We start from the raw sequence: 27,411 nt of genomic DNA, 5'->3' as shown, positions 1-27,411 counted from the left end.
TTCGTGTGGGTTCTCCTTTTTTCCTGGAAGGTCTTCCATTCATGACTAAGAAGTGTGGATTGACATTTCTAGGAGTGTGCTGAGCTTTTCTCCTGGCATGTCCTTCATTTTTCCTGGAAGGGCCTCAATTTTTCCTGGAAGGTCCTCTGTTCACAACTAAGAAACATGGACTGATATTTCTAGGGGTGGTTTGAGCTTTTCTTTGGGTGTGTTCTCCATTTTTCCTGGAAGACCCTTCGTTCATGATTAAGAAGCAGGGATTGACATTCCTAGGAGTGTGTTGAGCTTGCGTTTGGGTGGGTCTTCCATTTTTGCCTAGAAGGGCTTCCATTTTATAGTGCCTCATCCTCCTTTGAGGTGAGGGCCATCTGGTCACCCTCCAGAGGTCGTGGTCCTCCATGGATGGGGCCAGGGGTGGGCAAGGGGGTCTTTAGGGAAGGGTCCTTCTCTGGCCCTCCATGGTCTAAGAGGAGCCCTCATTTTCTGATGTGTGGAGGACATGTGGAGGAAGACCACCAACTCCTCCAGTCTTGTGCTTCTTGAGGAGTTGTGTGATCTTCTCATCATCGGAATTGGGGTCCAAGGGCTTGTTGTAGTCATCGTCCTCCTCCTCATTTTCAGAGGCCCCCTTCAGACGCTCCGTCTCTGAGTCCTGCTTCTTCTTTGCCGTCGCCATTTCAGCTGCATGTTTTTTCCGCCATTTTGTCCGACGGTTCTGGAACCAAACCTGGCCCGGTTGAAAATGAAAACAGAGGGAAAGAGGGAAAGAAACAGGGGTTAAGTGGACAGAAATGAACCACAAATCCCAGAATTCCACAGCACTGAGCGATGGAAGTTAAAGCTGTATCAAATTACGTTATTTGCACACTGCAGTTCCAACCCAGGAAAAAGACTGCAAGTCACACTGGGTTGCAAAGGAGAGCAATAAGTCTGTGATCTACATTTGCATTGAAATCTGTAGGGCCAATGTGAATTTCTTCACTTTGGCCAGATCCTGCCCCATGGGTTTTCTCATTTACAAAAACATCCTGTCTACATGGCGATAGATCATCCTCCCTTGCCACAAATACAGAGCTTGGAAAAGTTACCTATTTGGACTACAACACTCAGAATCCCATAGCGAGCCTGGCCTGTGGCCAAGCAACTGAGTACTTCCAGTATTTCCATTATGGCTGGCGTCACCCAGTGCAGTAACTCATGGTGTCACCACCATCCCCATAGACCTCCTCTCATCCCACACCATACACGATCTTTAGTCATGTTTTTTGTACTAATGTTGCTCATCGTAATTCCTGCATCTCACTAAATGTCATGGTAATAGTTGTGACATAAACAACTAGCAAAATTAAAGTTCTATTTTTAAACTACAATATCATTCGCACAGCCTCAGTGCATTTACATATACATAGTTTCATGTGGTTGAAGTGAAAATTTGGTAAAAGGAGCTATTTTTTAAATAATTTTTTAAAAACCCTGGGGCCTCTTCTTTCTGCTCCCACTGAGCCTCACCCTACTCATCCTATCTCTTTATCATTTTAATAGGTAAATGCCAGTCCATTTCTGCCCAAAGGCAGATGTATGAGGAGCAGTGGCATCACCCCAGTATAGGATGTCACCTGTTGCAGTTCGCACCCCCTGCACCCCCCTGGTGATGCCACTGAGTATTCTAAGGCTGCTTGGAGATGTGTGAGTCCATTGTTAAAAGTGTTTCTATTTCGGGTTAAGTCCTTTCATTCAGTGGTCTTGAGGATGTGCTCCAAAAAAGAAAGCAGCCACATGAGTGATGGGTCATGAGCAGTAGGCAAAGACTGCATCCACACTGCAGAAATAATGTGGTTTGACACCACTTTTAAGTGCCATGGCTCCATGCTATGGAATTCTGAAAATGGTAGTTTGTTGGGCCACAGCACTTAAAGTGGTGTCAAACCACACTATTTCTGCAGTGTGGATGCAGCCAAAGGTCCCACCTCTCAGCCCATGATTCTCCCATGATAACCACCCACCCACTTTCAATGTCATGACAAGATATATATCATTCTATCAAGCATCTATAATCCAAGTTAATTTAACAGGGGGCTAACCAAAGAAGTAAAGTAATGCCCTAGACTTTTAACTTTTTTATTACCTTCCTCTGCTGGATACTATGGACTGCTAAAAAGGCCAATAAATGGGTCCTAGAGCAAACCAAAGCTGAACTCTCTCTTGAAGCCAAGATGACTAAACTGAGGCTGTTGTACTTTGGCCATATCATGAGAAGACATGACTTACTGGAAAAGATAATAATGCTTGGTAAGGTAAGAAGGAAGCAGGAAAGGAGGACCACATTCCAGATGGATAGACTCAATCAAAGAATCCATTTGCTAGTCCCAACTAGATACACGCATCTACATATGTTCCAATTAATTCAGTGAGTCCATGCCAATTTGGACTAGCAATTGGATGTAACCACCTTGAACTCCTGGGGAGGGGGCAGGGGATATGAAATAAATAAAATCATTAAACCCATAGAACAGAGTAGGGAAAAGAGATGTAAGTCAATTTACATGCCTAGATCCTAAATCCAGCTGTTCTGGAGTAATCCAACAATTCTATCAACTAAAATGGAATTGTCTCCTAGATCAGCAGGTCTGGAGTAATTCAGCAATTCTATCAAATGATGTGAATAGAAATTACCCCTACACGAGGGGTGGGAATCATGTGGCTCTCCAGATGCTGCTGAACTATAGCTCTCAGCATTCTTCACCATTGATAATTGCAAGCCAACAACATCTGAATGTCCACACAACCCCCCTCCTCATCCTAAGGAAAAATTCTTAGGCTTGAGAGACTCCCTGTCTGAAATCTTAGAGCTCTTACGAGTCAGTGAAAATATCACATTGGTTTAGTGGAAAGAATGGTAGGCCTTGGCATCAGTTTATTCTCTGCGAAGCCTGGATTTAGCAAACTGTGGGCCACCAGATGTTGTTAAGGCTGCAGTTCTCAGCTTTTTGGCTATTCTGCTGTGCACTGATGGGAACTGTAGTGGGGAAAAAACCAGGGGGGGGGGGATTAGTAGTTTCTAAACTACTATTTCTTTCCATCACTGTGTGAACCTTTCAAATAAAGTTATACCTTTAACATTGCCCATAGCTGCCCATGGCTATTGAACATGTTGTTATGAGCCTTTGTTTCACTGTTAATGGGGGAAAACATGCCCTATGAGGAACGTCTTAGGGAGCTGGGGATGTTTAGCCTGGAGAAGAGAAGGTTAAGAGGTGATATGATAGCCCTGTTTAAATATTTGAAGGGATGTCATATTGAGGAGGAAGCAAGCTTGTTTTCTGCAGCTTCAGAGACTAGGACCCGGAGCAATGGATGCAAGCTCCAGGAAAAGAGATTCCACCTCAACATCAGGAGGAACTTCCTGACAGTAAGGGCTGTTCGACAGTGGAACAAACTCCCCCGGAGTGTAGTAGAGTCTCCTTCTCTGGAGGTCTTCAAACAGAGGCTGGATGGCCATCTGTCAGGGATGCTTTGATTTGGATTTCCTGCATGGCAGGGGGTTGGACTGGATGGCTCTTGCGGTCTCTTCCAACTCTATGATTCTATGAGTCTATGATTCTATGATTCAGTATGTATTAGCTAAAATCATGAAGTTGTTTCCAGGCTTAGTAAAATTTAGACCAGGCCCACTGAAATCAAGGAGACAAGTTAGATATGGCTACATTAAGCCCCATTGTTTTTAGTGGGCCTTCTCTATGCAAGGCACCAGATCATGTCTGATCCTGGAAGCTAAGCAGGGTCAGCCCTGGTTAGTATTTGGATCAAAGATAATAATATTAATAATAATAGATTTTATTTCTATCTCGCTTTTCCACGATAATCAAAGTGGCTTACAGATTAAAATTCAACATAAAAATACATACATATCAATAAAAACAATGTAAAAAATATCATCAAAAAGATCACTAATGAATACCAGATGCTGTATGTTATATTTCAGAAGAAGGAACTGGCAAATACACCTCTGAGTATTCCTTGCCTAAGAAACCCTATGAAATTAATAAATCCACAGTTAACTTGAAGGCACATATGCATCTACACAAACACACACACACCTCTAAGCATGATTAAGTCTAGATCCCACCCATTGAATCAATTTCCCTGATCAATTAAAAAGTTGCTTGCAACTTAACCAGGGGCATGTTTCCCATTTTAAAAGATAACTACTGCAAACACAAATATTAGAAAAACAGTGAGTGGCAGATATTGCTTTAGAAGCATTTTCTCTTGCACACAGAGGAAATACTACTTCTTCTAAGAGGTTGCATTCTAGAAGACATATATGACTTTATAATATATATGATGTTTTCTCTATGGTTTTGTAATATACCTGCGATGGAGATAACTGTATTTTGTTATCACGTCAAGAGACTTTGAAAGCACTGTTGCTTTCTCAGACACAAGGCACATGAAAATAAATGGAAGAAAATTTAATGGCACCTCCCATTCCTTTTAATGCGCCTTACAGAATGGTTGCTTGTTAAGGTGGCTGTTTACTACCCCAATATTCAATATATCATTGAATACAAAGGTCAGGCTTGTCCCTGCCATAATAATTCCTATTTCCATGTATGGGTGTGAAAGCTGATAAGAAGAAAATCACTTCATTTAAAATGTGGTGCTAGGTAGGAGAGCTTTATGGATACCATGGATTGCTAAAATGACAAATGAATGGGTCTAAGAGTAAATCAAGCTTGAATTTTCTCTGGAAGCCAAAGTGACTAAACTGAGGCTATCAAACTTTTGTATCATGAGAAGACATGATTCATTTGAAAAGATCTTAATACTTGGTAAGATAGAAGGCAAAGTCAGTGCGGTGTAGTGATCTGAGCCTATGACTCTGGAGACCAGGGTCCAAATCTCCACTCAAGCATGAAAACCTACTGGGAGACTTTGGACAAGTCACATTCTCTCCACCTCAGAGGATGGCAGTGGCAGACTCCCTCTGAAGGAACTTTCCAAGAAACCCCTGTAATAGGTTTGCCTTAGGGTCACCATAAGTCAAAACGACTTGAAGGCACACAAGAACAACAAGGTAGAAGGTAATAGGAAAATAGGAAGGCTGCATTATTATTATTTTTAGGGGGGGGGGGGTAGACTCCATCATGGAAGCCACTGCTCTGAGTTTGCAAGTCCAACCTTAGCAGATTGACAATAGGGTGACTGGGAGGTCTCAAATTCATAGGATCACCATACGTCAAAGTCAACTGATGGCAATGAACAACAACAGTATATTACTTTTAGCATGTGAGACAGCAATGCCTCTAAACAGTGTAGTGTTCCTAGGAGCAGAGTAGGGTGTTGGCTCCAATGTCAGTACGGTGATGAGTCTGTTCTGGATTTTAGTCCAAACTTTAAATGAGCAATCCCAGTTGCTGAACCTGTTGGGTGGCCCCTTGGAAGTCTTGACTAAATTGCAGAACAGATTTACTTCCCCACTGCCACTGGAGTCACTACTTCTGGGCTTCTCATAAGCATCTAGTTAGCTAATGTAGGACTAGAATGCCAAACCAGATGGCTCTTGGGTCTGATCTACCACAGGTTTTATTATTATTATTATTATTATTATTATTATTATTATTATTATTATTAGGTACTTAAAGAGAACTTAGCAGTGGAGGCATCCTGGATCTCAAAGGAAGTATCTTTTTGTGTTGCTAATGGTATTTAATTTTTATTTCTTGGACTTTAAAATGCTTTGTCTCCCAATACCCACATAGCCAGAAGGAGGAGTGACATGCCTGCATGGATATTTCTCCATGGCATCTTAACTCAGAACAGCACCAGCTGGAAGCCAATGGAGCTTTGAATGCCTGGGAGTTAAAAGTATTTTGTGCATTTTGATTGGGCCAATAAAGGTATCATGATTTGGGATGTTATTGTACTTTACCAGTGGTGTGTTCTCTTTCTTGTAGACTTGCTGAGAGCAAGCATGGTGAAGTGGTTTGAGTGTTGGATTAAAATGCTGGTATACCAAGGTTTGAATCCCCATTCAGCCATGGAAACCCCCAGAGTGACCTTGGCCAAGCCACATCCTTTCAGCCTCAGAGGTGGGCAACTGCAAACCTCTTCGTAGTACATCTTTCCAAGAAAACACTATCTTAGGGTTGCCATAAATTGGAGTTAGCTTGAGGGCACCCAATTCCAACAAAATTTCTACCAAGCAAAAGCTGTTAGTTCTGCATGTCCAGGATCACCCTTGCTATGCCAAACATATACCTCCATTGAAAATGGGAGATCTTGTGCAGAAGGAGATTCCTGTATAAAGCAGTATTTTGCAATATCTCAGATAGATATGATGGCTGTCCATTGAACTGGCCAGGCATCTTTCAGTATTTATATGCATCCACAGGCATATTTTCTGATTCCAACTCCAGGAAGTAAATTCCACTGAAATCAATGGGATTTGCTTCCAAGCAAATGAGATTGAAACTGTGCCACCTTTTTTATTACCAGAATCAGCATTATTAATAGTCTTTCCATCATATATAGAATCATGGCTACATCTGTAGACATTACTTTAATGCATTAATTCATCAACTAAGTTGACATTCATATTCATACTACAAAACCCTGCACATGGCTACTCAGAAGCAAGTCTCGGGGAATTCAGTAGAACTTGCTCACATATAACTCAATACAGGATTTCATGCCTAGTGTGAAATGCATCCAAACCTTACTTACTGTCATCCTGGTTTTGTTATCATTATTACTCCTGAGTACCAAAAAGTACACAAAAATACATTTGAGTACCAAAGCCTCAAAGGGATAATTAATAGTAATGAACAGTCATAGCATGGCCACCATTATCATTAAAGATTATTTGAAACTATTATCATATGTCTGCCCATCGTGACAACATTTGTTTCATTAACTGTTATCTGTTCCATAATTATTGTGGCTGCTTCAAAGCTATTATAACATAGTGCTCTATTTATATTTTATACTTATTGTAAAATAAGTATAAATGATTCCTTTTTTCCTTCAAACAATGGAGGGATTCTGTAAACAACAACAACAACCAGCTACTAATAGGATGTCAAATATTAATATAATGTTATCTCTCCTTCCAGCAAAGCATGTTTGATGCTGAGGGTTTAGCACAGTTACCTAAACGTGTTTGTATTCTCAGTAGACCAATACAATTCCCAGACATTTTTATCACTAATAGGAAAGGCTGGCTGATAATGTACTCCTAAACTGATTCTAAAAGGGTCCTACTTTTAGGCTTCCTCCCAGTTAGGTAGTCTTCAAATATCAGCCTTTATCCCAGTTTTAATGCAAGTTCCCATGCTTTAATGCATAACCCCATGCTCACTCATTAAGGAGCAAGACCCATTCAGAACAATGAGACTTACTTCTGAGTAAACATGAATAGAAAAGGGGTATAACTGCATTTTCAGACTCATCCCTTCTGTTGACTGACTTCTTTTTTCTCCCTACTATCAAAGTTCAGACTGTAGGGACTTTGGGGTTGCAAACTGTTTCCCCTTTCCCCAACCCTATGCTATAAAGAAGGTTATAGGAAAGCCAGGATGCTACAGTGGTTGGAGTGTTGGACTAGGATCCCCAGATACATCCCAGGACTAGGGTTCCCAGATACTCACTTGGCCACATACATTCTCTGGGTGATCTTGGGCAAATCACTCTCTCTCAGCCTCAGAGGAAGGCAGTGGCAAACCTCCTCTGAACACTTCTTGCCAAGAAAACCCCTAATAAGTATGCCTTAAGGTTGCCATAAGTCAGAAATTACTTGAAGACATACAGTAACAACAAAAAGAAGGTTGTAGAATGGGAACCACAATTAGATGGCCCAGGTGTCATCATTGAGGTGACAGTCTAAGGACTTTTCAATACCACTTATTCAGTACCACTTCAAGTCTCTTCTGTTGAAACCAGGAACATTCAAAAATGTTTCACTTGGGCTGGATGGTACCCAAGAGTGACAGACAGTACCTTTATAACTTTACAGTATTGTCTAAAGAGATCTCCCACTCCAAAAAAGTAATTAAAAAGTGCCCCAATGCTAACTCTTGGGCACTTTATCCCTCTATTAACAGGGTTCCAATGCTGCATATACAGTACATACCTGTACCTAAGCCTCCTTGAATTCAAGGGGGACTGCCTTTTGGGCAGACAGGTGGGTTACTACACTTTTAGTCCCAGTTGGATTGGATTTTGGCAGAAGTGTGGCTGAGTGTTGGGGCAAATTGGGGCCACTGCTTCCCAAATACAAATTATAGTTCTCCACAAACACACACACCCAAAAAATGTTCCTTCGGACCCAAATTTCTAGCAACTGGTTTCTAGCAACTTAAAACTTCACTTCTGCATTTACCTGTGTTTAGAAAGACAGTTCGAGTATCCCAAGAAAAAGAGCAGGCAAAGTTCTCAAGGAAATGAAAAGGCATAAAATGCAAGAGCTCAGGAATTCATGGACTTACTCTCTGAAATGCTAGAAATTTAAGTAATGAAGGAAGATTGCATGGGGTCAGAATTCATATGGGGGGCAATGCCCTCATCCCCCCCCCCCTTACACACTATATGCAAACACACACACACAATATACATAGGTGTGTGTGTTGACCTATACACTAAATCTTAGTGACCAGAACAATCTTTTGAATAGAACCTGTGAACTGCATCATTAAAAAAAACACCATCCTTTTCTTCACTGACTAGTCTACCTTCTATTTAGTTTTTCTTCTGAGTTCCCTTCTTATTTGCTTTTCTATTCCCTTTCGCTTCTCCTTTTCATTTGTTTTCCTCCAGACAAGCCCCTATCTCCATCCTGAAAATATCTCCATCTCTGTGCATTTAGTTTATTAACCCCTCTTATGTGTCATTCAGTGACACATTCAGACTCTGCCTCTTAGGTCTGCGAATCCAAAGAGAGGGAGGGTTAAAGAAAAATAATATGCCAGCCTGATAAAGATACCCTCCCCATGCCATCTTAACTAAGGACAGAAACAACAAAATGCAGGCATCTTACAAACATCTCTAATTTTTCTCCTGTTTGGTTTGTAACACCTTGCCTGATGTTATAACACTCCAATTATTATTATTATTATTATTATTATTTGCAAGCTTGTTTAGGAGGATGGTACCAATCCTATGGAAACATGCTACCAGAATTTCTGCATCTTTATGCAGGAGAAAGTCCAGTTAACTGCAATAAAATTGTATTGTATAGAGAGAGAGAGACAGACAACTATATAGATATATATATATACAACAACAACAACTATGTATAATACCATCCTATTTTCCATTCCTATGTGTAGTTGTGAGAGCTGGGAAAAACTGACAAGAAGAAAATAAACCTATTAGAAATGAAAACCATCAGTGATACCTTTATTGACCAACCGAAATGCACAATAGACTTGTTGCAATCTTTCAGACATACTTGTTGCAAGTATATTGTTCATTTTGGTTGGCCAATAGAGGTATCACTGATGGATTTTTGTCTGTGTTGTTAAATGGCCAACACAGCAACCCCTGGATGTCTTCCATTTGAAATGTGATGAAGAAGAAGAGTTCCACTGAAAGGCTGCTTTTGTTTCGTTGTTGTGTACCTCTAAGTCGTTTCTGACAGGGTTTTCTTGGCCAGATTTATTCAGAGGGAGTTTGCCTTTTCCTTCCCCTAAGGCTGAGAGAGTGTGACTTCTTGCCCAAGGTCACCCAGTGGGTTTCCATCTCTGAGCTGGATTCAAATCCTGGTCTCCAGAGTCAGAGTCCAAGGCTCAAACCACTTACACTACTCTGGCTCTACAATAAAATTTACTTCCAGGTAAAAGTTTTACCTGAGACTGTAGTCTGAGTTTGGAGCAATAAGTTTCTTTGGAAGCAGTGGAACTTCCTTCAAAGCAAACGTTTAATAGGATATAGATACTCATTTTCATGGTATGTTTTTTTTAATGTTATAATTTTTTGTTGTTCTTCTAAAGGTTTATACAGTTCTGAGAGTATTTGTCAGGAGACCACACAAACACACACACACACACACACACACATCTTAGAAGTAAATTTCATCAAGCATCAAACTTTTTTCAGCAAAGGATAGGTCACAATCTGAACATTTTGCAAAGGCCCAAGCTGGAAATATTAGAAAATAAGCTGGAAATATTAGGAAATTATTATTAGCATTATAAGGCTAATAAATAAATAAATAAATAAATAAATAAATAATAATAATAATAATATGCTAATTATTATTAGGCTAATAATATTGGAATTAATAATAATAACCTAATTATTATTATTAGGCTATTATTTCCTATGAACCAGGAGAGGGGCACTTTTACTCCCACAGACTATATTCCATATACATTTACTTAGGAGTAAGTTCTGTTGAAGTCGATGGGGTTTACTTTTGAGTAGGCATTTCTTCTTATTATTCTTATTAATATTGTAGAAACATTTTTGGAATGGGAGGCAGGATAAAACTGTTCAGATATAGACTCCTAAACAGATAACCCAAAATGTTTCCAGCTTGAGCTTTTATTCATTACAAAAATATACAAGAAGAATAAGAAGGTGTGTTATGTTGTGTTGTGTTGTGTGCCTTCAAGCCATTGCTGACTTACAGCATTCATTTCGTTGTTTTCACTCATTTTCCAGCCTGTTTCACATATTTCAGAAGATGATGATGATGATGATGATGATGATGATGATGATGATTCATAATTAGTCATGCTCAGAGTAAACCCATTGAAACTACATATGTTATCAAATGGGGTGGTTTTTAATGTGTGTTTCAGTTACGCTTTTAACTTTTGATATCTTTCTATCTCGTTTTATACTGTTTTTAGATGATTTTAACTGTTTTAAATTTTATTGTAATTGGATCCCGTCTGAGAGAAAGGGGGCATTGAAATGAAATAAATAATATAATATAATATAACTAGTTTAGTTCCCTATGGTTGAAGTTGACCCATTGATCCCACTGGGCCTACAACTAGGGTTAAACTCAACCTGAATCTAGTCCACATCATCAGGTCTGGGTCTCTTGTTTTCCTGTTATTTCAGGAAGCCTCCCTCATTCATTTTGCAGCCTCTCTCACATTCATTTCCAGGGACAAAATGAGGGTCTCCAGATCATCTGCAAAGTCTTTCTTTGATTGTTTCCAGTTAAAGATACATGGCTTGCAAAGGCTTGTCTGGAGAGTTTGGAAAGAAAGGGTTGAAACAGATACCACTGCCCTCCTAAATAATCCCCATTTGACCAGGATCCCCTCCTTCATCCATTGATATCAATGCATGGAAAGAGGGGGGCTTTTATGAATAAAAGCCTCACCACTTTCATGCCTCTGTTAACTCACTTCTCTTCCCAGGAGAACAAAAAGGTCCTTTTCATTCCAGGGGATGAGAGGGGCCAAAATACAGAGAAACAGCCGGACAAATGTATAGTATAGTATAGTATAGTATAGTATAGTATAGTATAGTATAGTATAGTATATATATAGTATAGGAAAGCCCTCCACTTCTTGTAAAGTCCCCCCTGAATATGTGTGACTAACATTACAGTAATAATAATGCAATCCAATTAAACAACACCTTTCCTTGCAGTTTAAACTTTGGTGAACTAAGAGTCTCCTTCATCAACTGCTTTTATATAATATAGGAAGGTATAGGAAAGCAAATGCTAATAATTACGTTAGTCTTTAAGGTGTCCCAAAAGTTAAACTAACCAACTAATAGGGTTGTTGTTGTGACTGAAGTAAGTCCCTCTGAATTCAAAGGGGCTTAAAGCCAGACAAGAGACTACAGGATGGCAAAGCTAAATAGATATAGACAGATATAGATATACTGTAGATGGCAAAGAGATTATAGATAGATAGATAGATAGATAGATAGATAGATAGATAGATAGATAGATAGATAGATTTGTATTAGAGAGGCTTCCTCCAGATCTAGAAATTGAGGTGCATTTTCTGGAAGTGGGTTTGTAACACTTTCCTACAAATTACTATATATATATGTATATATATATATGGGAGACTTCCTCCAGATCTGAGGATTTAAGTGCATTTTCTGGAATTGGGTTTGTAACACTTTTCTACAAATACATGAATATTCCCCCTATTTTTATTTTTTATTTTGTTTAAATTGTTTTGTGCAAAATAGATGCAAAAAACAGATGCAAAAAAAGTCCTCCTTCTGACACCGCAATATTTTTTTCAGTGTATTCCTATTTATTCCTGCTCAGAAGGGCCTTAAATTGAACTTCTTCCCTGTGAAGCCTATGAAAGCTCCTGCTGCCAACTCCTTTCTTTCATCAGTTAATCTGAAAGGTGCTACAAGATCTCTTTACCTACTGCTTCTGCAGACTAACACGGCTATGTCTTGGAATCCTTCCCTGTTAAGTTTGCCTAGGATTGCAGGCTCCATAGTCTTACCGTTTTTCTGTCTACTCAGAAGTAAATACATATTGAGTTGTTTAAAAAAAAAAAAAAGGGACAAGCTCCCAGATAAGTATGTTTAGAACTGCAATTAACTGCAATTAAAGTGATCTCAAATTGGATTATTGTGTGTTTTGGACCTAAGAGCCCACTCCATCAGCTGCATCCCTGATCTCTAATATGGGAAAGTGAAGGCTAATAAATATTTTAGCCTAGAAGGGGTCAGCCTAGAAGGGATTTGCCATTGCAGTCTCCTAAGGCTGAGAGAGTGTGACAGAAAGGGGACACGAACCCTGGTCTCTCAGAGTCATAGCTCAAACCTCTGCACCACGTTGGCTCTCAGCAGAGCTTTGTTGTTGTTGTTGTTGTTGTTGTGGCTGTTGTGGTTGTGTGCCTTCAAGTCATTTCCAACATATGGCCACCCTATCGTAGGGTTTTCCTGGCCATTGCCCTTCTCTGAGGCTGAGAGAGTGAGTCTTGCTATTGCAATCCTCTGAGGCTGAGAGAGTGGGATTGTAAATAATCTCCAGACTGAAGCCTGGATTCCCATTGAGTCCAGTGCTGAACTGGAATCTGGGTGGCTTCATCCAGGAACTAAAGTGGAGTCCACCAGCCATGCCAAACTCCATCCCTGCGATCCCTAAACCTGTTTGCATTGGGGAGTAACCTCCACTGAAGCCCATAGTAAGCGTGAAACCCGATGTGCCTCTACGCAGAGGCCTTTCAGTGGGATCCTAAGAGATCGGGGATCCTTAGTCGTCTTTTTAACGACTGCCAGAAACATTTCCACTTTGTTTTTAGTGGCTTTCCGAAGGTAGCAGAGCCTCTTCTTATCCTTTAAGGAGCTGGGTTGGAAAGCAAATGGGGCTTACTCACCAGGAAACTCCAGATCGGGCTGCCGACTTGGTTAAAGTCTCCTTCTTGTAGTAAACGTAACGATGTTGTGGATTGGGACCATTAAAAATGGATGTTAAACCCTCCCACACACACTCACATTCACACTCACAAACACAAACACAAACACACACTGCTCTGGATTTGCCTCCAGTCCTAAATATATATTTCCCCTGGAAGACGTCTGAGTTGACGTAGAACTTGTTTGCGAGGAGGAAGATCCCGACAAAAGTATTAGCAAATTTGGAATGGGGAAGAAATGAGAAGTGAGAAGTGAAGACAATTGAGGCTGCATCCACACTGGAGGAATAAGCTTTCACTCTTTTTTGGCTCAGGCAATGGCATTCTGGGAGTTGGAGTTTGTTGTGGGGCCCAGAGCGGAGCTATATGCATACATAACATATACATATAGTGTGTGTGTGTGTGTGTGTGTGCATATATAACATATACATATAGTATATATATATATATATATATGCACATGTGTATGTGTATATATATGCATATAAGTACATTGTGACTATATATATGCATACATAGCATTTACGCACAAATATATATATATATATATATATATATATATACACACACACACATCTATATGCACGGATACATGTGTATATATATATATATATAGTGAATATATATATGTATATAACATATACATATAGTTTATGTGTGTGTGTGTGCACGTGTGTATGTATATATACATATAAATACACACGCGCACACATGCACACATACATAAACGCATGTACAAAGACACATGTGCAACCGACTCCAACTCCCAGAATTCCATAGCCAAGTTGAGCCAGGAACAGAATGAAAGCGGTGCCAAACCGGGTTATCTCTCCAGTGTGGATGCAGAAAGGGGAGGCCCTTTTGGCATCCCTCCCGGGGAGGAGGCTGAAGTGGAGGCGAGGTGCTGGGGAAGGAGGAGGAGGAGGAGAAGGAGGCTCACCTTGACCTGGCTCTCAGTCATGCCCAGCGAATAGGCCAGCCTGGCCCGCTCGGGCCCCGCCAGGTACTTGGTCTGCTCGAAGGTCTTCTCCAAGGCGAAGATCTGCTGCCCGGAGAAGGTGGGCCGCGTGTGCTTCCGCTTGCCGTCCTTGTCCAGCAGGATCGAGCCCTGGTCTGCAACACAGACAGAGACAGACAGATGTATATATATATATATTAATACGTCATAGAAAAGGCCATGAAAGAAAGAGATAAGATACAATACTATGTGTGTGTATGTGTGTGTGTGTGTGTGTGTGTGTGTATATACACACACACACATATACACACACATACATTCTTACATATTAAGCATACACACACGTATGCACACACACACATATACACATATATACACATACATATATATATATATATATATACACACACACATACACATGTGTATACACACACATACACACAAATATTATATATACATACACATACATATTATACACACACACACACATATATATATATATATATATACACACACATACATATACATACATATCACACAAACACACACACACTATAATATCTATAATCTTTGCTGGAAACCTCCCTCCCTCCAAGTTTTATTAGCCCATAAAAGTACTTCTACTGGATGAATGGGGAATAATTATTAAGCCCCTGTGTGTGTGTGTGTGTGTGTGTGCAGGCTGTTTCTTCCATTCTTCATTTAGTTGTAAGTTCGTCTACTTGTGTGTGTGTGTGTGTAAGACACACACACACACACACACACATATATGAAACCAATAAACTTACAAGTAAATGAAGAGCAATGGAAAGGGCAGGCGTGACTCCTCGGAAGGAAGCCCATTGAATGAAACGGGGCTTAGCGCGAAGGAAACTATCTTTCGGATTTATAGGGTTTTTTGTGGGGTTTTGGGGTTGTGTGGCCACGATCTAGAAGAGTTTCTTCCCGACTTATCTTTCCGATTCTTGTGTCGTTGTTCAACAGAGAAGAGAAAAACATCTGCAACGGGAAAGGCATGCAAAGTGGGTCCACTGTCAACTGTTTTTACATTCGCGATTGGAAATCCGCTTGGAAATCCGGATTTTGGGGGGAGATATGAGTCGGATCATAGCCGAAAGAATGACTAAATACCCGAGTTCGCATTCCCGCTCGGTTGCCAAAATCGTTTTTAGAAAATATCCCAGCTATTTAAAGATTTGCTAGAGCCGTTTCAAAAGACAGTAAATGAGCCCTGATATATATATATACAATAAAATAGAATATATACTGTATAATTATATATAATATAATGGTCGAATGGTCGCAAAAATTAACGGTGGAGGGACCCGACTTTGCCGTTAAAAAAATAGAACAATCGTTAGTTGCGCTAAAAAGATTTTAAATCCCCAAAAAGGATTTTAAATCTCCCAAAAGGTATGCATTTAAAATGTCGAATTTGCTGCCTCCTTTTTCCGAAAATGAAAGAAAAGCGAAAGCAAAAAGCTTTTAAAATACTGTAAAACGGAGCTTTTCATCACGATCTAACGCTTTACAGTTGGGTTTACTTGTGAGTAGTTCCTAATTGCACCTCAAGCCTATGCAAGGATCAACGCCTCCCTTTCCGTCAGGAAAGGAATAACGTTCACCTCTGCCTCCGTTACATACAAAGAAGTAATGCCAGACAGATTAAAATGGTAATTATTCCCCGTTCATCCGACAGAAATGCTTTTAAAAGCCAATAAAACTTGGAAGGAGGAACGTTTCCAGCAAAGATCGTGGGAATTGTTTTCCCCTTCTCTTTCTGCCTCAACAAAAGTAATTTTGGGGGGAGAAATTTAGGGAAGAAAGAAACGAAACCGGCTTCGGACCGATTTTGGGAATAAACTGGATAAAGACAAGACATGAAATAAAGATGATCGTGGCTCAACTTGACCTAATTCTCGCTTCCGAAGACGTCAAGAATGAATTATCTTTGCGATCGTTTCTTTCCAGTTGTGTTGAACTCAGTTGTCGTTGTTGTTGTTGTGTGCTTTCAAGTCATTTCCGACTTATGGCGACCCTAAGGGTTTTTCTTGAGGCTGAGAGCGTGTGACTTGCCCTTTGGCTTTCCCTAGACCAGGGAGGACTTGAACCCAGGACTCTAGTCCAACGCTCAAATCATTGCACCACCAGCCGCCCTTACAAATCCGTAGACTTTTGCACGCATCCGCTCTGCAGGATTAATACAGTTTTGGCACCACTTGAACTGCCTCAGTGCTGTGGAATCCTGGGATCTATCTTTGGTTGTGGCCACAGAAAGGAGGCTAAATGTCTTACAGAACTGCCATCCCCAGAATGCCATAGCATTGACAGAAGGACTCTTGACAGATCTGGGTTCGAATCCCTCGCGGGACCACCCCTGCAAACAATGTTAATTATTTTTATATTTTTACTGTGAAGTTTTTATCTTTTTTAAAGGTTTTTTTTTATCTTGTAAGTCGCCTTGGGTCCCTTCCTGGGAGAAAGGCTGCGTAGAAATACAAATAAATGAATAAATAAATAACCCCATTGGGTGATCTTGGGCAAATCACACTCTCTCAGCCTCAGAACAAAGCAAAGGCAAACCTTCCCTGGCCAAGAAAATCCCAATGGAAATGTATTTATTTTAGGGCGGCCGACCTGTTGCAACAAGAGTACCAATATCTGATGGAGAGGACAAAGAGGTCGCCAAGTTTGGGGGGGGGGGGGGGTTGGGGGGAATGTCCGGAGGCTGCAGGGCCTAGTGGTCAGGGCTGGACCTGGAGAAGGGGCAGATGGAGATTGCTGTGAAGATGCTTTTGTGTAGCGGGGTTCCCGCTATGTAAGTTTACTGCACTTTGGAAATGCAGAAAGGACTTGGTGAAGCCAAGAAATAATATATAGGACGATGTATTGGGGGGGGGGGGGGGGGCTTTCAGATGTTGTGGGACTGCAACTCCCAGCAGCCCTAGCACTGGTGCAGGATGCTGGGAGCTGCAGTCTATGACTAGCATGAAGAAAGCGGAGGAAATTGCAGCCCTAAACACCTGGTTTAGAGGGACTTAAGAGGAATTAGACTGAGAGGGCAAGGAAGAGGCTACGAAGGGAGCTGGGAGAGGTCGCCCTGCCTAGTGGTCAGGGCTGGAATTGGAAAAGGGAAGAAAATGGTCCTTTAAATATCCAGGGGTGGCCCTCTTGGCCATACTTTGTGCCTTCAAGTCGTTTTGGACTTTATGGTGACCCTAAGGCAAACCTAACCTGGGGTTTTATGGGCGAGATGTATCCAGAGGAGGTTGGACATGGCCTTCCCCTGAGGCTGAGAGAGTGTGACTTGTCCAGGGTCACCCAGTGGGTTTCATGGCTGAGCTACATATTGAACCCTAGTCTCCAGAGTCATAGTGCAACACTCAAACCCACTACTCTGAGTACACAACACCCCAAATCCACACAGCTGTGAGGGATACCCTGAACTGGCCAACCAAAGTGCACAAAACGCAGGTTGCAAGCTTTCAAGGCTCCACTGGCTTCTTCATCAGGGCAAAGTGTCTTTAGAAAGCATCTTTCACAGAGGGTCAGGATATAAATTATTATTATTATTATTATTATTATTATTATTATTATTTTCCTTTCTCCTGTATAGCGAAGCCGCTGGAGCTTCGAAAGTTTGCATCATGTATTTTGTGCATTTTGGTTGGCCGTTGTTTTGTGGCCTTGGGATGTTATTATAGACTATTATTAGTTATTATTAGTAGTTATTAGTTACAATCAGAGCAGCCTGTTCCTTCCAGTCTCTCCACTCTTCAGACACACTCATTCCCTCTTGATTCGCCTTCTCCTTCCTGGCTTCTCTCTCCTTCTCTTTCTAGACAGTTAAGAAGAGCCTAAAATACACCAATCTCCCTTTCCTTTCAAATAAGGGAAGGGGGGACCCCAAAACTGTGAACACTTTAAGCTACATTGGGTCCTTGTTATCCGCTGGCGTTTGGTCCCAGGACCCTTGTGGATAACAAAATCCGTGGATGCCCAAGTCCCATTAAATACAGTGACATAGCTAAATGGTGTCCCTTATATAAAGATGGCAAAACCAAGGTTTGCTATTGGGAATTTCTCCTTGGGGGGGAATATTTTCAAGCAGTGGGTGCTTGTTTCAATGAATGTTTAATGGCATGCTTGCATATCTAATATTCCAGTGTGTGTATATACACAATACAGAACAAGAGACCAATTATAGTTATGTTCTTTAGGCGAACTCATCCTTTTTTGATTTTGTATATAAGCTAAGTAGGATGGTTTTGAGGAAATTTATGTGTTTCGTAAGGACTTGTGTAATGTTTGTTTTGTACTGTGTTGGTTTGTCCTTTTTTCAATAATATATATATGAGAAAAGTATTGTGTTTGATCTGTATATTGCAATTTATGTTACAGGGCCAAAATACCATCCACCCAGGAATTAACTAATATTTCCAGGCGATTGATATTGTGCCAATGATAGCCAGTGGGTTAATTCTGTTTTAAAACGAATTATTAAATATGCTGATCATTAATCAAGGATGCTTTGACTGTGAGTTCCTGCATGGCAGGAGGGGGCTGGACTGGATGGCCCTTGGGAGTCCCTGCGACCTGTATTTTGGGTTGGCCCCCTTCAAAGCTACCATGGTTTGTGGCTCTGGGATGCTGTGGAGTTTGAAGAAATGGGGCCCAGTGTGTGTGTTTTTGTATTGAGGAGGAGTTAGGAAAGAAAGCAGTAGAGCCAGCCTGGTGTGGCTGGGAAAGCACTGGGCTATGATTCTGGAGAAGAGCTGGGTTCGAATCCCAGCTTCTCCAAGGAAATCCAGGGGGTGAACCAGAGGGATTCAAACCCTGGACTCTCCTCCTAACCCAGCACTACAGCCAGGCCTTCCTTCATTCAGCTGCGAACCAAAGTCCAGGTTTAATTGCGGCAGCACGGCCTAGTGGTTGGAGTGTATACATTCCCAAAAGGAAACCTAAGGGACGTTCTTTCACTACGGTCAGCCCCTGGACTGAGACTCTGGAGATCCAGTTCCCTGTTTAGCCATGAACTGGAGAACTCCCTGGGAAGAAACCTGCCAAGAAAAACCCATCAGTCGGAAATGACTTGAAGGCACACAACAAGAACAACAACAACAGGTTTCACTACAAACAACAAACCCATATCAGTGATGCCTTTCTAGGCCGACCGAAATGCTTTGCCCATGGAGCTTCGAAAGCTTGCAACGAGTATATTGTGCATTTCGATCGGCCAAGAAAGGCATCACTGATATGGATCTGTTGTTTGTACTGGTCCACTGTGCTGGACCAAGGCCCCAGAGGCCAGAGTTCAAGGCCCAGCTCACTCTCTTGGACAAATCACACTCTCTCAGCCTCAGAGGATGATAAGAGCTGGCGAAGAAAGCTGCCAAGGAAAGCCTATGATAGGGCCGGCCTAAGTCGGAAACCACAACCACGAATGTCACTTCTGTAGTTTGAGCTTGAAACTGGTTCTCTGGAGGACTCTGAGGACTGGGAAACCCCATGGCAGGGCCTTAGGGTCACCCTGGGTCTTAAAGGACTGGAAGGCACACAACCAACCACAACCACAACCCAGGGAAGGAGCAATGATTGTAATCATTTTAATTCTGTTTTAAGGTATCAATTTTGTCTGGGTTTTTTAAAATGGTGTTGTTGTTGTTTAAATATTGCAAGCCGCACTGAGTCCCAATTTTGGGGAAAAGGCGAGATAATAATAATAATAATAGATGATAAATATAATAATAATAAATATAATCATAAATTAATTAATAATAAGTGGTGATGATGATGATGATGATGATGATGATGATGATGAGTGGAATAATAAGAATTCGTTATGGTGATGATAATAATGATATGATAATGTTATTAATAATAAAATATAATAATTATAAATATAATAAAAATAATTAATGAAAACAAAAATGATGGTGATGGTGATAAATATATATAATAATAAAACTGATGATAACGGTGATGACAATGATGATGATAATAATAGATAATAAAATTAATTAATGATAACAATGATGATGATAAATATATATAATAAAAATGAATGAAAACAGTCGTGATGATGATGATACATATACTAATAAAATTATTTGATGATGATGATAATAAAAATGAATGATAACAGTGATGATGATGATGATGATGATGATACATGTACAGTACTAATAAAATTAATTGATGAGTACGATGATAATAAATATATATAATAATAAAAATTAATGTATGATGATGATAAATATATATAATGATAAACAATGATAACGATGATGATGATGATTATACATATGGTAATACAAACTAATTGACGATAGTGGCGATAAATACACATAGTAATGAAAATCAATTGAAGATGATGATGATGAATATATATCTATATATATGTACTAATAAAAATTAATTGAGGATGCTGCTGCTGCTGCTGCTGCTGCTGATACATATACTAACAAAAATTAATTGTCGATGATGATGATGATGATGATGATGCCTCTATCTGACCCTCAAAGCCCTGCTGGCTCTGCTTGGCTGCTACTCACGCGGGGCGCATCCGGGGAGCCGGGCGTCTCTCCAGGGGGGGCTCTGCATGACCCCCGGCCAGAAGATGGGGCTCCTCCCGGGGAGCTCGGCCAGGGGCTTCGGGTAGCGACCCACGGCGGCCACGGCGGCGGCGGCAGCGGCAGCGGCGGCGGCTGCGCTGGGGCTGAAGTAGAGGCCAGGAGGCGGCGGAGGCGGCGGAGGAGGAGGGCTGAGGCTGCTGAAACGGGGGAGCAGGAGCCCCGACGGAGGGGACGAGGCCGCTGCGGCAACTACAGCCACCGCCGCGGAGCTGGAGGCAGCCGAGGAGGAGCAGGAGGAGGAGGAGGAGGAGGCCAAGGCGGGCATGGAGGGCCGGCTGAGGATGTCGTTGATGCCGTGCGGAGTGGCGGCGGCGGCGGAGGAGGAGTGGGGCGGCGGGGGAGGCTTCAGGGCGGACGGCGGCGGAGAAGGGGAGGCCGAGGCCGAGGAGGAGGAAGAGGAGGAAGAGGAGGAGGAGGAAGAGAGGGAGCAGAGCGAGGCAGGGCCCGGGGCGGCGTTGCTGCCGCTGCTGCTGCTGCCGCCGCTGCTGCTGCCGGGGTTGATGGGCAAAGGGTAGCCCCCCGAGGGGTAGAGCGGGCTCTTCATCTCGGCCAGGCTGTGCAGGGCGGCCAAGGGGGGGCTGCTCAGCAGGAAGGCGCTCTGCCGGGGGCTGCCCTCCATCGGCCCCAAGGCCAGCATCCCCAGGCCGGGCGGCGGGGGTCCTCTCGACCAGGAGAGACCGCTCTGGACAGCGGCTGGTCTTCGAGGGACGAGGCTGGTGGGGGGGTCCCCGGTTTACTAGGAGAAAGTCTCTGCCGGGGGTCTCCCAGAGATCGGGAAGGAAGGAGTCCCTGGCCTACCAGGGAAAAGCCACGTTTTTCGAGGGATACGGATGGTGGGGGTTCCCGATCTACCAAGAGAGAGTGGGGGGCTCCTGTCAACCAGAAATCTGGTGGGTGTGTGTGGGGGGGGGGGGGGGGTCCCTGGTCTAGTCTCCCCGAGAAAATGTGTGGTCTCCAGTTGTGGAGGGATAAGGCTGGTGGGGTTCTCCGATTTGTCAAGGAGGAGGGCTGTTGGGGGTCCTCAGTGTAGCAAAAGCTGGGAAAGGGTCCTCGGTGGAGCAGGAGAAGGTCAAGCGCAGAAGAGGAGGAAAGGGGGGAGAGTCTCCAGCTCCAGAAGAAAAAAGGGGGGCTTTTGCTCCGACCTTCTGGGAAAAAGGAGGCAAGGGACATGAAAGGAGGGAGGGGGCTTTGCCTTCGGGTCTTTGCTCAGCTTGGAGGCCCAGCTCTGTCTATTTCGCGGAGGAAAGACCCGAAGGGACGGGCGGAAGGGGACAGGGCCAAGAAGCCAAAGGGGTCTGAGGGAGGGATGGGGGGCTCCCTGGTCTTGGGAAGGGGCTCTGGGTCAGGGAGGGGGCTCCTTCCCTCTTTGGGCTGGAAGTTTGAAGGGGAGGAAGGAGGAGAGGGACTGCCCCCCCCCGCCCTGACCCAGCTGGGCTTCCAGGAAAGGGAGGAATGGGAAAAGAAAGAAGAAAAGAAAGGAGCAAAAGAAAGGAAAGGAGGAAAAGATAAGAGGAAAGGAAAGGAAAGGAAAGGAAAGGAGGCAAGGAAAGGAAAGGAAAGAAGAAAAGAAAGGGGCAAAAGAAAGGAAAGAAGGAAAAGATAGGAGGAGAGGAAAGTAGAAAAGGGAAGGAGAGGAGAGGAAAGGAAAGGAAAAGAAAGGTAAGGGAAAAAAGGAAAAGAAAGAAGGGCAGGAAATGAGGCAGAGAGAGCGCACTCTGAGGGAGAAAAGAAAGAGGTCTTTTTGGGGAGGAAAGAGATTTCCTTCTTCTTTTCTCGAAGGAGATTTTCCTTCTGGCCTGGAGAGGTTGGGGGTCTCCAAAGAGGGGCTTCCCTGTTTTGGAGCTGAGGAGGGGATCAGTTTCGGAGAGATGAGTTGGACTTTGAGGGGCCCAGGAAAGTGGGGGGAGATTTAGGGGAGATGGGGGAGGGGTGGTTCAAGAACCAAAGGCAGCCAAGGAGGAAGCTCTTTGGAGGGAGGCAGAAGAAGGTATTGCTTTTGAACCGTGAGCTTCCTCCTCCTCCTCTTCCTCTCTCGCAGAGCCCAGCAGCTCAGTCTTCGGAATGTCAAAAAGTGAGAAAAGGTTGCTTTCTGGTTCGTTTTTCCTTCCCTTTCGGGGCTTCTTAATTCGCCTTTCTTCCTCTCTTCCCTCTTTTGCATAAAAAGGGGGATTGCTTTTATAAAAAAAGAAAGAAAGAAAGAAAGAAAGAAAGGGCGCGAAAGTGGAGGGAAGAAGGGCTTTGAGAGAAGAGGGGCGCCCTTTTGCGAAGGAAGGGCCCACTTTGGGGGCCTTTTTCAAAGGAAAAGCCCAGGTTTTGCTTTTTGGTTTTTCCGGCCTTTTCAGAAGGAAAGCTTCAGACTTGTTGGCCTTTTCCGGAAGGAAAGGTCCAGTCTCCAGATTTGTCTTTTCTTTTGTCTTGTTTTGGTCTTTTTAAAAGGAAAAGTCCACGGTTTTGTTTTGTTTTGTCCTTTTAAAAAAGGAAAGGTCCAGATGTTTGGCCTTTTTTTAAAAGGAAGGGTCCAGACTTGGGGCCTTTTTTTAAAAAGGAAAAGTCCAGGGGTTGTGTTTTTTTTCCCGGCTTTTTAAAAGGAAGAGTCCCTCTTTTTGGCCCAGGAGGAGGAAAAACCGTCCCTAGAAGACCCGGCTGGGAAAGGCATTCAAGAGCCCCTCCGTTTCAGGAGCGAAGCCAGCGGGAAAGTCCTCCGTTTGTGTGGCTTCGTTTCCCCGCGCCGGCTTCAAGTCCGAAGACCGCAGTCCTCCTTTGCCTCCTTCCCTGGGAGCCCTGGGCTGCCGCTTGCAAAGAAACCCCGGCCCTCCTGGCTTTCTTGGAGCAGGGGGCATCCAGGAGCCACGATCTGGGCGCTCTCCGCTTCCCGCCAGCCTTCCTTCCTCCTTCTTTTCCTGGAGCAGCTTCTCCGGAGAGGGGCAAGCTCTGCTTGGCTTCCTGGGCTGCCACCTTCCCCTGCTCCGGTTCAGCCTCCTCAGAGCCCTCCGAGGGAAGAAGCCCTGCTGGCCAGCCCTCCTTTGGCTCCCTTTGGCTATAAAAGGGGGCAAGGCAAGAACTTTTGGAGGGGCGGCAAGAAAGAGGGGGAGGCGGAGCCAAGACACACACACACACACACAGCCCTTGGAGGACCAGCCTTGTCCAGAGAAGGAAGGAAGGAAAGAAGGAATCTGGACCAGAGAGAGAGAGAGAGAGAGGAGGGAAGAGGATGAGAAGGAGAAGAAGATCTCTGCAAACCAGGCTCCCCCTCCCTCCCCCAGCTGAGGGGTGGGGCTGTCCTGGCTCTCATCTGCATACTGGACCCCCTCATTTGCATACCGGACCCCTCATCGCCATACTGGACCCCCTCATCTACAGACTAAATCTCTCACCTGCATACTGGACCCCCATTTTCACACTGAATCCCTCACCTGCATAGTGGACCCCCTCATTTGCATACTGGACCCCTATTTACATTCTGAATCCCTCCCCTGCATACTGGTCCTCACCTGCATACTGGACCCCTCATCTGCATACTGGACCCCCATTTACATACTGAATCCCTCCTCTGCATACTGGTCCACATTTGATTACTGGACCCCTCATCTGCATAGTGGACCCCCTCATTTACATACTGAACCCTTCATCTACATACTGGTCCTCATTTGCATACTGCTTACTGGACCCCCTCATTTGCATACTGGATCCCTCGTCTGCATCTTGCACCCTCCATTTACATACTGAAGAATCCCTCATCTGCATACTGGACCCCCTCATTTGCATACTGAGCGCGCCATCCCCAGCCCAGCCTGGTAAGCTGCAAAATCCAACAGATCTTTTATTTTAGGGGCTTCAGGGAAGGGGGGGGGAGGAGGCTTCCAAGAGGACGAGGGTTTTTCCTGAATGTAGGGTATCAATGACAAGAGGGAATTGCAATGGGAAGGGGGGGGAGGGGGACAAAATAAGTGGTACCGGCTTTTTTTGTTTTCCCCCTTTCTTTCCCCTTCTTGCTTTGTAAAATCCCAGCTGGAAAACTCAGTCGGATGGATCTCCTGGAGTGGGGTCAGCCGAGGTGAAGGTAGAAACACACTTTTGCACAGAGAGGGGCGCCCGTATCCATGCACACGTACAGGTATATACAGACGCGTCTGCACACGTGCATATTTGCACACGCATCTAGGTGCAGACGCAAGCACAGGAATGTAGACACTCGTGGCTACATATATTTGGTTGTCGTTGTGTGCGTAGCTGAGAGAAAGTGTGGCTTAGTGGTCTGTGTGTTGGACTGTGACGCTGGAGACCAGGGTTTGATTCCCAGATCGGCCGTAAAACCCACTGGGAGACCTTGGGCAAGTCACACTCTCTCAGCCTCAGGAGAAGGCAAGGGCAAAACCTCCCCTGAACAAATCTGGCCGTGAAAACCCCAACATAGGTTCTCTCCTTAGGGCCGCCATAAGTCGGAAACGACTTGAAGGCACACAACGAACAGCAATCGCGCATGCATGCACATACCTATATATCTATCCCTCTCTCTGTGTGTAGCCATAAAGAAAAACAGGCCTGAAACTTGCTTCTTAATCCCAACTAAAGGAGATTTTCTTTTTCCCTGAGAACAAGACAGAGAAGAAGAAGAAGCCAGAGAGAGAGAGAGAGGTTGCTTTCCAGTCACACACACACACACACATATGGCTTTCGCAAGAAAGCGGCATCTCCTTCCACCTTTCCCTGTCGCAGATCCTTAGCTGTACTAATACACTGTGACCAGGCACGTCCTCCTTTTCCAGGACACGTCCTACATCCCAAACCTTCTGTCCAGGAGGAGATCATATTGCTTGACAAAACTTTCTGATTTTGGAAAAGGAGATGATGGAGAGCGTGAATTGTTTTAAGCAGGTTTCTCTTTCTTCCCGACGACCCCCGATCCAAAACCACAGAGATCAACCCTGGTGTAAAAGGCTCTCTGAGGTCCAAAACACACTGCAGAAATAATCCGCTTTGAGACCGCTTTAACTGCCCTGGCTCAATGCGAGGGAATTCTGCGAACTGTATTTCTGTGAGACATTCATGAACCTTCTCTGTCAGGGAGCTCTGTTCCCAGAGCAAACTACAGTTCCCAGGATTCCCTAGCACTGAGCCAGGGCAGTTAATGCGGTCTCAGATTGGATTATTTCAGCAGTGTGTTTTGGAACTGAAAAGAGACATAAAACGCATCGACTCTATCAATCCTGTTGCTTTCAGTGGCTTCAAGGTTTGCAGTGGCTCCCAAACTTTGGTATTCCAGATGTTTTGAACTTCATCTCCCAGAATTCCTGAATGTGGGCCAAAGTGGCGAGGACTTCTGGGAAATCGAGTCCAAAACTCTTGGAGGACCAACGTTTGGGAACCAATGATTTAAAGGGCAAACCAACGAAACTCTCTGAGGGTTCCTGTTGAGAGAGGTGTGTTTTCCTTGGTTTGGGCCCCTCTGCAATTTCTAATAAGTGTCACTTATTATATATATATATATATATATATATATATATATATATAAAATTTATTATATATTTAATATATATTTTATATATAATTCATTATATATAATATATATTGATACTTATATATTATATATTTATATTATATTTACCTAGGCTACATCCGCATTGCAGAAATAGTCCAGTTTGACACCATTTTAATTGCCATGGCTCCATCCCACGGAATCCTGGGAATTGTACTGTTTGCTTTACCCCAGAGTTCTCTGACAGAGAAAGCTAAACGTCTCACAAGACTAAGATCCCCCAGAATTCCATAGCCTTGAGCCAGGGCAGTTAAAGGGTGCTAAACCGGGTTAGCTCTCCAGTGTGGATGCACCATCGGTTAATTAACTTTTCTGCACAGAGGCCCATAGGACCAGAGGTTCACATTTGGCTCCGTAAAAGGAGAGATTTAGGGTGCGTTGTAGAAACAATTGCCATTTGCCATTATGGAATCCTGGGATTTGTAGTTTGACAAGGTCTGGATGCCTCACAAAGCCACAAATCCCAGCATCCTGTGGGATGGAAAGTGGCATCAAACGCATTATTTTTACCCCCAGCCCAGCACTCAGACCCACTAGAGTATGCTGGATCTCTCTTTTATTATTAGCGATAATAACAATAATAATAATAGTATCAGTTCAATTGCTGTTACCATGGATGATTTGGTTTCTTGAGAAAGAGTTTAAAAACCAGCCAGAGAAAGTTTATAAAAAGAAAAAAGAAAAAGAGAGATTAAATCCTTCGGAATAAAAAAGATATTTACAAATCCCAGAAGAGATGGGCTAATTCCGTCTTTGGGTTTTTAAATATTTCTCCTGCTAAATATTAAATATAATGTTAAATATTTAAATATCTCGTTCCTTTGACCCTCCTTGGATGCTTCCGCACTACGGAAATAACCCAGTTTGGCACCACTTGAGCTGCCATGGCTCTACGGGGCTTGCAGTTTGTTGTGGCAACGGAGC

At 43.3% G+C, this 27,411-nt stretch overlaps 1 protein-coding gene across 2 annotated transcripts; it reads right to left on the bottom strand.

Annotated features, from left to right (window-relative positions):
- Positions 1 to 358: 358 nt before the first annotated feature.
- Positions 359 to 21,588, bottom strand: LOC149313176 (homeobox protein Nkx-6.1-like). Of its 2 annotated transcripts, XM_089527115.1 has the most exons (4): positions 21,447 to 21,588; positions 20,871 to 21,359; positions 14,299 to 14,471; positions 359 to 727 (listed from the first exon to the last, which is right to left on the bottom strand). In XM_089527115.1, the coding sequence occupies exons 1-4, from the start codon at positions 21,586 to 21,588 to the stop codon at positions 464 to 466; spliced, it is 1,068 nt and encodes a 355-aa protein (XP_089383241.1). In that variant the 3' UTR covers positions 359 to 463. The 2 variants fall into 2 exon arrangements, with proteins under 2 accessions (XP_089383241.1, XP_089383239.1); XM_089527113.1 differs by having other exon boundaries at positions 20,871 to 21,588.
- Positions 21,589 to 27,411: the final 5,823 nt, after the last annotated feature.

The sequence above is a fragment of the Sceloporus occidentalis genome, unplaced genomic scaffold (assembly GCF_023333645.1).
Source record: "Sceloporus occidentalis isolate IW3139 unplaced genomic scaffold, rSceOcc1.0.p SCAF_5, whole genome shotgun sequence".
NCBI lineage: Eukaryota > Metazoa > Chordata > Lepidosauria > Squamata > Phrynosomatidae > Sceloporus > Sceloporus occidentalis.
Note: the sequence above shows the minus strand (reverse complement) of the source record. Positions and strands in the feature narration are given on the sequence as shown.